Source organism: Episyrphus balteatus, chromosome 1, assembly GCF_945859705.1.
Source record: "Episyrphus balteatus chromosome 1, idEpiBalt1.1, whole genome shotgun sequence".
Lineage (NCBI taxonomy): Eukaryota > Metazoa > Arthropoda > Insecta > Diptera > Syrphidae > Episyrphus > Episyrphus balteatus.
Window position 1 is genome coordinate 143,536,376 of NC_079134.1, and position 13,476 is coordinate 143,549,851.

Here is a 13,476-nt window from a genome sequence, read left to right on the forward strand (position 1 = left end):
TTAGAATTGCCAAACTCTTTATTTTCAAAACTCTATCATCTCAAGTTCATTTTTACTATTGTTTTTAAATTAAAAAAAAAAAATAACTGACATCCTTCTACACCATCTACCAGTGCATAGTTAAACCAAAATCAAATAGTACTAGATTACTATTATTTTATTAAGTAACAGAATATCCACCAAACTGACATTTCTCTATCCATTACTTTTTTTTATCACCACCAAACGAAATTCACTTTTTTTTATCACTTCACTTCGTATTTATTTTGGCGATGTGAAGACACCATCGTATTGTTTTGTTTTATTTATTTTTACATAACCAACTCGCTTGCAAAACAAAATGCACTGTTAAAAACAATATAAAACACAATTTTTTTCTTAAAAAAGCATTGCTTCAAAAGGTTTCAATTGCGTTTCGTTTTGGTCTGCTAAAGATTGATAAGAGAATCAAATGGCTTTGCTAACTCGTTTTTCATCATCGACCCCCGGATCACCCAAAGCTCTATTACATCTACAAAATTGTATTGGTTTCTTGTGGCCATCATTACAGAAATCCACACAAATCGATGTAATAGATTCATTCACAAACGAATTGGTTACCAAAAAGACAAAAAAATGGGAATCATTGCGGGAGAATCTTATGAAGTCCGGCGATGGTCGTAGTTCACCAACACCATCGTTTGGTCAGACTGTAGTTTTGGCTAAAAAGGGTGTCATGCAGGATTTAGAGTCGATACGTTCGCCCGAATTGGGTTTGGACATTCGATCGTTATCTCGGGCGCAATTGGACAATTTGCTGCTGTCTACTTTGGAAATTAAAAATAAAGTTGACTTTTTGTATTTGATTAAACAGTGCATTAATTGGCGATTGCTACCATCCAAGGTATGTTGGAATGTTTGTTACTATCTTTTAATCTTATTTTAAGTTTATTTGAACATTTTTCAGGAAAATTAAGTACCTATTTATTAGGAATCATGACATCATGATTTCACAATCAAAAAAAGGAGATTCCTTATGAGGTCACTCGATATCATGATTTCAAAATATGACATCACTTATTAGAGAAACTATTTTTATATTCATTTTTCTTAAAAGGTCAATCTAGAAGTTAGTATTGAATTCTTGATTAAGTCTCAAAAGGATAGCGTGCAAGAACTTAATATACACTTGCATGGTCAAAACATTTCTTATGATAATTTTAGATTTTTATGACTTTGGTCTTTGTCCTTGAAAAACAATTTCGATAAAGGAAAAACAATTCTTCGCCCTTTCAATCTTAAAAATCTTTTTTTTTTTGTAAAACCAAAATTAAATTTAAACATGCGACACTGGTACTGACCCTAATAATCTTTTGTTGTATGATGGAAAACTAACTAAACCAAAGAGCCTTTTTAGCTACCTCGGTCTAGGGCTTCAAAACCTACTATATGGTATTTCATAGCCCTCTTGGACCTAAAGATTAGTAAAGATTAGTAAATAGTGAAATAGTAAAAGAGAAACTGAAACTGGACTTTTTATTTTTTTTACTGATCTAACAAGTGCTTAAGCATGCTTTTTTATTTTATTTATTGTTTTTTTTTTCTACACTTTTTTTAATTTTTTTACTTATTTTTAAATTTTAACTTTATTTAATACTTTATTTTAATTTTTTTTTCTATATGGTTGTATGTTTCCCCATGCTCCCATATAGTTACATATTTATTTTTACATTTTGTATCTGCTTGTAATAAGCAGCCCCGCTCTTATCTCGTGTTTATTTTTTTCTTCAAAAAACTCTAATTTAAGTGCCGATATGACTAGCCACCGCAAGTGCCATCATACTCGGTGTAAATGGACCCCAGCGCGTGCGGTATCTGGGGGGGAAAGAGGCGTGGGATAATTTAATTCCGCAATACCGGGATCTAATAGCGTTTTCGTTTGGTAATTCTTAGAACGGCCCGGGACTCACCGATTCGGAATGCCAAACGAACAAACTTGGATACTTCTTTCTGTTTATTTCGTAAAAGTTATCTCTCATTTTTGTTTCCTTTATTTTATTTTAGAAAATGTAAAAAATCTCAATATTAGGAAATGAACAATAAACAATAACATTTCATGATCATGTGAAAATGTGTGCGTGATTCTCGTTTTGATTCTGCCTCAAAACTCGTCATTGAGTGCATAGCCGTAGCTAGGATTCCATTTCGGGGAGGGTTAGCTTAGACCGACAAAATTCTTTTGACATATTTTTACATGGGAGCGTGAGCGAGCAAAAAAATTTTTAGAAGCTTTCCTAAGCCTTATACAAAAAAAACTATTTCGTAAAACACTAGATACAATCAATGGTTTAAACAGCAATAAAATAAAAAATTGACTTTTCTCTTACTGATGGTTTGTTTCTATAAAAAAGTATCTAGAAATAACCAAAAATTGATGTTCTTGTCTCTTAGGCTGTTTGTTAATTGGGTTTAAATATTCAGCCAAAGAAAAATGTTTGACATACACACAACATGTGTTGAATATTTAATGGATACATTTTTTATGGGCTTAAAAGTTTTCTTAAGCTGCAAAAAAAAATATTTACAATTTCAAACTCCCAAAACGTGTTGTGCTTTGAGTTTTATGTCAACGTTCTTGAATTATTTTTTCAAATTTCTTTGTTTATTTTGAACATTTATTTACAAAAATACACAAAAACCCTTTTATTAAAAATGTATTCTCTGAAGATACAAATTTAATCTGCACCCAGAACATGATAAATCTTTAACGGCAGAAATTTTATTTTTTGACCTCTATAGTGTCTTTATCCTTGGCTAAATATTTAACTCGTTTCACACACGCCCTTAATATCGAATTCAGATTGAAATCTTCCACCTCAAATATTTTTTTTTATTAAATGTCTACATATGTAAAATAAATTATCACGTATGATTTTGGAAAATCGAATTTTTAACCCCTAGTTCCGAAGTTCAGAAAAAATTTTAAAAAAATTGTTTACTTTTACGCCATTTAAGATAACGTTTAAAAATGAAAGTTTCAAATATTTAGGCTGAAGGAAGATTTTTTTTGCATTTCGTTTCTTGTTTGTATTCAGCAAGCCCAAGAAAAAACAAAAAATGCATATTTTTTGTGTTTATGACGTATTATTTCAAAAGTGAACTCTTCTAGCTAAAACAAATTGTTCAAAAAGAAGAAGTACTCAATTTTTGTTTATCCACTTTTGTGTATACGACTTATAGTTACAAATTATAAGAGGGTTGAAAATTCCATACAAATCGGTATTTAAAAAAAAAATACTTTTTTCAGATATTTTAATTCGTTCAAAGCTTTTTGGAACTTAACCGGGACAAAATTGGAAAAGTCTTAAATGGTATTTAGGTATACCTAACCAAAATATGAAATCAATCCATCAAGATTTGCATACATTATGTTGTACATTGTATTGGAGGGTTCCGGACGACCAAACAAAAACGCTATAAGTGATACTAATTTTGAATAGAAAAATTTCAAGTTCAGTGCAATATACTTCCTTTTCTAGTAATTCTTTTGTTTGGGAGTATTTTCAAAACTCGAATGACGGGTTAACTGCAAAATGTAAATTGTGCAAGGCAATTAATAGACTGCGGGATTGGAAGCCCTACCTAGGTCGGCAGTTGGTCCTTATTGTCTTTCAGATACTTGTCTGGCAGTAGAATCCATATAGCCTAGGCCATATATCCCTAGCCATTTTATTCAATGCATTGGCAGTTTTCTTTTTAAGTTGAAGTTCTCCTTGTTAAAGAGGATACAAAAGATAGCTCTATCCTATCTTATCTTTTCTTGACATCAAAGGCTTCTTTATTGTTCATACCACAACCAAACGAGTTTGGCAGGCTTCCCGATACTTTGCATTACTTTTGTATAGATTTACACATTACACCTTGGGTTACCATAGACGGTTTTAAAGTTTATAAATAGACGGTGTGTGTGAACCTGTGAACTCTTTCATTTAAGAAGTCTATGTTCGTTAATTTTTTTCAACGTAGAGATTAAAGGCTGCCAAAGCAAAGCCAAAAATAATTTTATTGATAAAGTCCTTGCGTAATGTATGTACTCAAAGATAAATAATAGATTTGAATGCATGTTAAATTTTGCGAAGTGCTTTTAAGAAATCCAAAAATATGATTTTAGCGATTATGTAGTCATAATGAAGAATAAAAACTTAGTTTTGGATCAAAAATAATTGCCAGACCTGATTCAAAATTCTAGTAAGTACACAGTGAGAAATGCAACAATCAAATACCTATTAATGCATTACTTTGTATACAAAATGGGAGGACATTACATTTTAACATGTTAAAATGGACACTTAACTCCATCTAAAAACATTCATAAAAACTTTTTGAAGTAGTCTGCAGTGTTTAATATCTTTTAAGAACTACTTACAAATCTTAAAATTATCAGCTTAAAGTAGGCACTTTGAATTTCAAATTTACACGGATGTTCATTTAAATATAAACCAAATTAAAACTATTGCACTCCAGATCGATTAAAAATAATCTTCGACATTTTATTTCCAATACTTTTCAAACATAGCAGAGTGAGTAAAGAAAGTGTGACAAATGGATCGTCAAACTCCTTTGCCCAGCGTTTTACAAATCCAAGCATTGAGCTCGCTTTGTTTACTATGAAAATTATGTGTTCGGTGAATTCTAAGTTTGAACTGAATTGGACACCCAAGTCCTTAAAACTAAATACTCGACAGAGCTTGTGTTGCGATATACAATAATCGAAGGCATTCGGGACTCGTTTTCGAGAGAAAGTAATTGTTTGACATTTGACTGGGTTGAGAGAGAGACCGTTTTTCCCACACCAAACACTAAAACTGTCAATGTCAGCTTGTAGAAGAATCCGGTCATGGTTTTTTTTTATTGTCTTAAAAATCTTCATATCATCGGCGAATTTAAGAATTTCACTTGAATTAATGCATGAAGTTACATCATTTATAGCAAGTATAAAAAGAAATGGACCCAGATGGCTTCCCTGGGGTACACCTGAGCGAGCAATAAAGGGGTCAGAAAGACAGTTCCTGAATTTAACTTGATAGGATCTATTCTCAAGGTATGATTCTATCCAGGCTATAAAAAAAGGCGGAAAACCAAAAGCTTTTAGCTTGAAAGAAATAATTTTATGATTTAATTGATCAAACGCTTTAGAAAAATCAGTGTATATGCAATCAACTTCACTTCCTTTTTCTAAAGCATTTGAACATTTATATAAAAAGGTAAGGAGATTAGTAATAGTTGATTTTTTCCTCATAAAACCATGTTGTTCACATACTAGATTCTTGCTGAAAAATGCTACACTCTCACAAACAACTTTTTCGAAAATAGGTCTATAATTCTTTATATCTGTCTTATCACCCTTCTTGAAAATAGGAGTTAGAAATGATGATTTCCAAATGATGGGAAATTGTCCAGATTTGAGGGAAAGTTCAAACAAATACGTTAGGGGCTTAGATAACGAGTTTCTACAGTTTTTCAATAATATTGGAGGAACACCATCTGGTCCAAACGAACAATCATCATTCAACGATGAAAGAATTTCTAAAACAGTACTTTCTAGTACAGGGATATTGTTACAACACGTTTGGGAATAGCTTTGTAGATTTCTAAAAAATATTTCGTCAATTTCAAAAGCCTCATCAACAAAAGATTTACGGAAATTTATCGCAAAAGCATTGCAAATGTCAAAGGTTTGTTGCATTGGGACGTTTTCATAAATACAATTTGCAGGGTAGCCATCTGAGTTTTTCTTAGAGTTAACGAGTTTCCAAAAAGACTTAGGATCTTTTTTTAAGCTATTTCCTTTCTCAATTAAATAATTGGTGTAAAGTGTTTTCGAAAGAGATTTAAATTCTTCAAACAGAGCGCTATAAGAGGCGTAATCAGTTAGAGATAAGGTTTTTAGGTAAGTTTTCCATGCTTTATTTCGTTTATTTCTCAACGATTTCAGTTCTTTTGTGTACCAAGATTGATTTAAATTCGTATTTTTCATTTTTTTCATGGAAAGAGTATTAATAAGACAATTGTTTAGAATACTATAGAAACTGTTAACAGCTTCATCAATATTAGGCAAAGACAATACGTCTGATATTCCAGACCTATATAAGTTTTCGGATAGCAACTCAAAATTTGCTTTTCTGAAATCAAAAAAATAGGAAAGTTAGCTCTTACATAAAGTACGCTAGATATAGGTAGTCTGTTTCGAATCCGATTATCTGTATTATTGATGATATTGATACTTCATATGAGTCCAGAGTTTAAAGTGAATGGTTTAGCCAAAAATCAGAACAATTTTTAAAAAATATTGATGGTACGTTGTCATGGTCTGAAGTTACTTTTGATTCTAATTTACCAACTTGGATCTAACTTCATTCTGCGTAAGAGCCAAGCAAACTAGATCAGTAAAAGACTAATTCATGTATCATAATGGAAGTAAAATCGTTTGTATCTAAATTTGTATCTTCTTAAAAATTTTATTGAAAAAAAAAGTTTTAGTCATATGACAATTAGGTACTGTTAATTTTGGTTGATGAATTGTAGGTCCTTTCTATTCTAGCAAATTAATTACAAGCACATAAGAATGGTTGAGAGTTGTTTTTCAAAGCATTGCTCCTTGACGGACACTTCGTACAACATTTTTTTTTTATTTTCATCAAAAAGCCAAACCCAAATAGTCACTATTATCTTACTTACTTCCTGGATGACTGGGATATTTTTTTTTTAGTTATCTTGATTCTGTAATTATTGTTCAACAACATGGTTGTAGGTCGTGCAGATGTCGTTTGATAGTTTTAAGGCCTGGCATATTGTCTCCTTAATGCAGAACTAGCCTAAGTCCAAAATTTCGAATTTTCGTTTTTATTTATGTATGAGAAGAAAGCCAATTGTATTCTGCGCGTGCCTGTGTGATAACCGTATTTTTACGTGCAGTTGATCGCTCACAATTTTTTAGCCTTCGTTTTCGCAATTGCTAGTTCCTATGTTTCATTATTATGTTAAGTTAAAGGTCTAGACCAATCATAAATTTAGTCGATATAAGAGAAAGCCGATATAAGAGAAAAATCCTTTAAGTTTGAAGTAATTAATTAAATTTTATTTCATTCCAGGATGTTCTCATCGAATGTCTTAAATACCTAAGCAATTTGCAAAAGACCCAGCAAATTGAAGATTTTATTGAAATTTGCAAATTGCAAAAGAATCCTCTTCTCACAATCTATGGTGGATTGGCTCCGTTCAAAGCAATGGCCATGTGGCGAAGTGGTAGTTCAGAAGGAGCACTAAGAACTCTAGAGCAAGGCTATGCCAGTTGTAAAGATGATGAAGGTCGTCGTATGATAAGAATTGCTTTCAAAACCATCTCCGAAGAAACTCTAGAAAATAAAAGTGATGCCGTCCTAGTTGGTCTAACTAAATTGGCCAAAAAAATCTATGCCGAACAAAAGGATATCTTTGGATTGGCATGCGTTTGGAAAGCCTGTTTTGCAAGTGAATGGTTTTCCGATCAAAAAACCGCCTCCCAATTGTTCGAAGAGTATGTGGAATTGCATGGATTGGTTGGAAGACGGTTAGTAGGCAGTTTTTTTTTTCTTTAGTTTATTTAATTTTTTATTAAAATGTGAATGTTTTTCTTGTAGATCCCAATCATTGTGCTCCTCATTTCTGCGTCAGAAAAATGTTGATGCTGTGCATCGGTTAATTGAATTATTTTTGCAATATGAGCAACGAGATTCGTGTAGTAATTGTCTTGGTCTTCTATTCAATTACCAATGTAAGTTAATTTTTATATTATCTTAAATAAATTTATAGCTTTTATATTTTATTTTAGATCATCGCAAAGATCTCCGAGCCTGTGCAGAAGTTATAAAGAGTTGCAGCGAACTCGAAATGCCTCTTAATGAGACACAAAATGAACAATTCCTGAGTTTGTTCCTTAATCAATCGGCTGCACCGAAATTCCATACCAAACAGCAAACTTCTGCAAATAAGTTTCAATACAAATTTTAAGTACCTTATTAGAAAATTCCGAACTCTGGTTGTTCTGATAGAAGTTGTTGTTGTTAATAACTGTCGTTTATGCATATATACGTGCCCACCGTATATGTATTAGGTTTATGTTTAAAACGCACCGTATTAAATAAAACCAAATTTTAAGTAGCAATTCGTTGTTAAAGTTAAACCATATTAAAAATGTTTTTGTCAATTATTTTTCAGTTAAAATAATAAAAAAAACCAAGCTTTCTGTCCTCGACCCAGCCGAAGTGAAGGAATTCATATCCAAGCTTAAATCCAACAAAGCTGTTGTCTGTCCGGTCCTCAAGAAAGGAAACCCTCTGAATTACGTTAACTAGAATCAATCTTTTTTTAAATTTAAGATCAATAAGATCCTCTGCCGTATTATATGAGCATTACAACAGAACTTTGTAAAAAACCAACGAATATCAAATTGATACCCACAAGTTTTTTAAAAGTCCGTCCAGCTGGTTACATATCGTCTGCCACCTTGTTCTAACTCCTTAGGATTTGTTAAGAACTTAGAACAAATTTGCTTTCCGTCGACGATATGCCAGCGATTGAAAGAATCGATAGAACGAACATGATGTCCGTCCGAGGGCGGATGAAAGAGAAGAAAAGTGAACTGTACGGCTTGTACAAGGGCACTACCCAACAAACAATATCCCTTCTATAAAGCTTTACAGGAGCTACATTACCACCTGTAAAGCTTTATAGAAGCAAATTTGTTAGTCAGGTAACCTAGTCAAGAGAGTGCAGATGAGTGCAGCGCCTGCCTCATCTAAGGTGACACAAGTGGAAGAGACATCAATCAATATTTAAGGTTGACCTCAGAGAAAATGGATGTGGTCAACGCAGACTACCTGAATTTAAGTTTAGAGGCTTTGACTGGTCAGATGCCTAAGATAAATTAGGTGACATTTGGATAAACAAATAAACTAAACTAACCAATCAGAGCTTTGCGTTGAGCCTGGGCAATCTTCTTCTTCCTTTTTTTTTTTTTTTTTTTCTCGGCGCTGTTATGATCTCGATGTCGAGGGGATCATAACCTTCCCACGTTACTGCTTCACACTAGTGATCCGCCTGTGGGGTTCGCCGGGTTGACCTCAGAAATCGGCGGCAAGCCTCCCGGTTTTGTATTGTTCCGTTTCTGAGGCCAACTGAATGCTGGTGTTTTTGCATTTGCTTGTACCAGGAGTTTTTAGGCCTACCTTTCTTTTTATTTCGTGTTGGAACGTTATATGATATTGCTTTTTTGACGGGGTTCTCAGGATCTCTCCTTTGAACATGGCAATACCAACTGAGTCGGTCGTGTTCAATTTTTTGGGAGATGGTATTTTTAACATGAAGGCTTCCTCGGATCTTCGTACTTCTAATTCTATCAAGCTTTGTTACCCCTGCTGTCATGCGAAGCATCTTCATCTCAGCTGCCGTTAACTTACTCTCATACTTTTTGTACATTGTCCAACATTGTGAACCGTATGTGAGTGCTGGACGCACAACTGCGGTGTAGAGCCTTCCTTTCAGCTTAGGGGGCATTTTTCGATCACAGAAGATAGCAGAATTTTCCCGCCACTTCATCCATCATTGAGCCTGGGCAATGATTGAGCGTTTGGTCGCCTTATGTCCAAAATTTTGTTCTCCTTGGCCATTAATTTGTTGATATTATTAATTTTGGTTTAGCAACTTATGACCAATTTGCAGCAAATTATGATATCGCTCATTTATTTGAATACTGTCATAACTCAAAAATCACGAGTTTTGAGTTATTAATGCAGAAGTTATTGGAATTGGGTAATCTTTAATCTTTAAAAAAGTCATTTCTTAACTTCAAAAATTGAAGGAAAAGGAACAATAGTTTTGTTTTAAAAACTAACTTTTTACATACAAAAATAGATCGATGGACTCGCAAGTTCCCAAATCACCGCTGCGTCAACGCACAAGTGGTTACAGTAGAATGATGCAACATCACCATCACCGCACTTGTCAATCAAATGGCTGCGTCAAGCGTAGGAAAACACATGTGTTTTGGGTCATCGATGTAGTAGCTTGGCCCATGAACGTATAATGCCGACTTTTCACAAGTAGATTTTAGCCGCACGATATGTCGCACGGCTAAAGTCGACTAGGATTTGTCTACGGGGATTGTTACTTTAGTCACCTACGGTTTACGTTAACACGAGTGGAAAAGCTTCGCCGTACGGCAAAAATCAACTCGTGAAAAGTCGGCATAAGACAAAAAAAAACATTTGGCAACGCTTTTTGTCATATTTTTGTTTTCGCTAGTTTGGGAGATCTTTTAATTTTTGCTTTATTTTCTGTACTGCCGTTAAAACGTGGTGTGTGGTGGATCTGTGGTTCAACTCTGGTTCAAGCATGTACATTATGTCTACCTTAATAATAATGATCTCTAACCTATGCTAAAAACAAAAATACCGGAAATCCAGAAAACCCGAAATTCAAAATCCGGAAAACCCAGAGTACCGAAAATTCAAAATTCCGAAAATTCAAAATCCCGCAAATTCAAAATCCCGAAAACCTAAAATCTTGACAACGCAGAATCTCGAAAACCCAAAATACCGAATGGGATCCCAAAACCCCGAAAATTATGGGGGTATTCATGAAACTTTGTAAACTCTTGGTAAACCTGGGTTAAATGGTAAATGTGGTCAAACCCATTGCATATACTGTGTGAAATATATATTTGTATACCTAGTACTCGGCCTTTATTACGTATCACGTATTCCATCGTATCGGAAAATTTCAACAATTCCCAAAATCCGATTGTGGTGACGATTTGTATGAAATTTTCCATTGCGGACGGATTCCGTGATTATTTTTTCGCAAATTAGGTCTGTTCAGATTTTAAATTCATTTTTTTTTTTCTATGCGATTTGACATTCGAAATGAGATAATTTGCGTAATTACCTCATTTGGGCTCTAGTGAAAACACGCTATAAGGCCGACTATCATAAAGGCAATAAAACAACAACAAATATTGAGATTATTGAATCTCAGATTAATTTTTTTGTCATTTTTTTTGAATCTCAAGACGCAGATAGATCATGAAATCTGAGATTTTTCCCCTATTCCCCCTCTGGACCCCCCCTTTCAGCTGTCAGATTCATAAATCTCATTCTGAGATTCGTCAATAGAAAACGACATCAGATTCATTTTTTTGAATCTCAAGACGCAAATAGATCATGAAATCTGAGATTTTTCCACTATTTCCCCTCTCCCCCCCCCCCTTTTAGCTGTCAGATTCATAAATCTCATTATGGTTCTGGCTTAATTCTGAGAATCGTCAATACAAAACGACATTAGTTCCAGTCACCACTATTTAAAGGTGGTGCTCAGTGTATTTATTTCATAAAAATTCTGCTTTTACAATTTACCACCAGAGTTCCTAAGATCGTTTCTCTTCATGATAGTACTATTGAAACACAGTACACATAATAAAGTAATATCTTTCGAACGTTGTCAAAATTTCTTTGTCAAAAATGGGCACCAATCTGTCAGGTCGGCCATTAATTAATTTTTATATTTCAATCGCAGTAAACAGGAAATTTGTTTTTGTTTTAATTTATAAAATGTCATTTAAAAAAATTATAAATTAAAAAATAACAAATTTTCTTCGTGTTTCTTCGCGGAAAATGGTCAATAATTGTTAAAAAAAATTAGTGGTTTACGTGGTTTTTCGGTTTTTGTGCTTTTTTTCGTTGGTTTTTAAAACCATTAAGAATTACGGTAGCTGACATTGGTAGCCAAATTGTCATGTTTCGACAATTTGACGACCAATGTCAGTTTAGAACACGGTACACATAAAAACGTATTAGTTCCGTTCCACACTCAGTTTACAACTGCCGAATTTAGTAATATTTGGTTATTTTTGGTCAGAGTCTGTTCTCAACTTCAAAAATTGTGTAGAAGAGAGCGCACACGAGAGAGTAAAAAATTTCCCCACCCTGACAAATTTAGCCCAAAGAAATATCAAATGAAAAGTTGACGTATGTCAAACAAATAAATAAAGATGAAAACAAATCAAATTGTAGTGATTTTTAAATTGAATCGCGTTTACGTGTTTTTTGCATTAAAAAAGTGTGTATATCGAATTATGTTCCGGACTTTTTGGCAGTCTTTCGTAGTTTTATTTCCCACTGAGAGAATTCTCTCCCAACTCTCATTAATTTGACAGACTTCCTAATTTAGTGCACAAAAAGTCTGGAACAGACCTAATATATTCCGAACTGACATTGGTCGCCAAATTGTCGAAACATGATATTAAAACATAAAAAAGGTAATATTTTGTGTACTCTGTGCATTTATGCTGGGTGTACATAGGTCTGCATGCAGAAAAGTAAAGGGGGATAGATGTACACCTGAAATTCGTACGTATGAAAGAGAGGCATGATGCAGACGAACATTTTCGTCTTCGTCATAATCTTCCTATAATCTGGGGTCGAATTACGGCATACGTTAGTTAACGAATGGTTGCTATTTGTCCCTATCGTTTTCTTATAATTAAATAAAGACAGAAATAGTCAAAACGTTAACGTGTGATCGTAATCGTGTGCCGTAATTCGACCCTGCATTTATGAAGACCTCTGCATTTTCATCTACTCTCTCTATCCAACATCTGTGGTTCTTAAATTTTGTCCTCTTTCAAAGCAGATCTGAAAATGCAGACGTATGTAACTCCAGAATTTTGGCACATAACTGTCAGATCCCTTTGAGCAGGTTCGTTTTTTATGAAATCTTGCTATTACTTAAAAAAACAATGTCAAATTGCCAGGCGTGTAAATCCGGCATTATTCCGGGATAATTTCAAAAAATTTCACTCAGAGTTGAGTATTGTGACTTGGGAAATAGCTTTCCACGCCATCTACCACTTGTAGCGACAACCCGAAAATGATATAGATTTTTTTCGATTTGCAGTTCAATGTAGTTTCCATAAGAAAAAAACAAAAAAGACCTCGAAAGACATTTATTTTACGAATTAATTTTATATGAACGAGTATCAATTTTATGATTGTAAAATGATAATAATATGTGTTTATATCTAAATCAGGTTTAAAATATATCAAAAAGAATAATAATTCCTATTTAATTTGTCTCCAAAAAGGGAAGCAAATCGCAGGAAAACAACAACAAATACTACAAAAAAAATAGAAACTATTTTGGTTTAATTTCCTTTCAAAATTGTTGAAAATAAAAAAAAATGCTTACCTACTATTATTTGTGAAAAAGCAAAACAAATAAAAGAATAATTTAATAATTTCTATATTTTTTATAGTATTTTTTGTTGTTTTCAGGCGATTCGCTTGCACTTTTTAAATACAAATTACACAGGTATTATTATACTTTTTATTTTAAACTTGATATAGATATAAACACATATTATTATCATTTTACAATCATAACATTGATACTCGTACATATATA

The 13,476-nt window shown here is 33.3% G+C and overlaps 1 protein-coding gene across 1 annotated transcript; it reads left to right on the top strand.

Annotated features, from left to right (window-relative positions):
• Positions 1–223: 223 nt before the first annotated feature.
• On the top strand, positions 224–8,182 carry LOC129921050 (uncharacterized). The gene is made up of 4 exons (XM_056002683.1): positions 224–883; positions 7,131–7,588; positions 7,659–7,792; positions 7,850–8,182. Exons 1-4 carry the CDS (start codon positions 452–454, stop codon positions 8,026–8,028), a joined length of 1,203 nt encoding a protein of 400 aa, XP_055858658.1. The 5' UTR covers positions 224–451; the 3' UTR covers positions 8,029–8,182.
• Positions 8,183–13,476: the final 5,294 nt, after the last annotated feature.

Bases quoted from the DNA above. Each gene is read 5' to 3' on its own strand.
- LOC129921050 (XM_056002683.1), top strand. From the start codon at position 452: ATGGCTTTGCTAACTCGTTTTTCATCATCGACCCCCGGATCACCCAAA. The intron at 7,589-7,658 runs GTTAGTAGGCAG...TTTTTCTTGTAG, and splicing joins CATGGATTGGTTGGAAGACG to ATCCCAATCATTGTGCTCCT. The intron at 7,793-7,849 runs GTAAGTTAATTT...ATTTTATTTTAG, and splicing joins TCTTCTATTCAATTACCAAT to ATCATCGCAAAGATCTCCGA.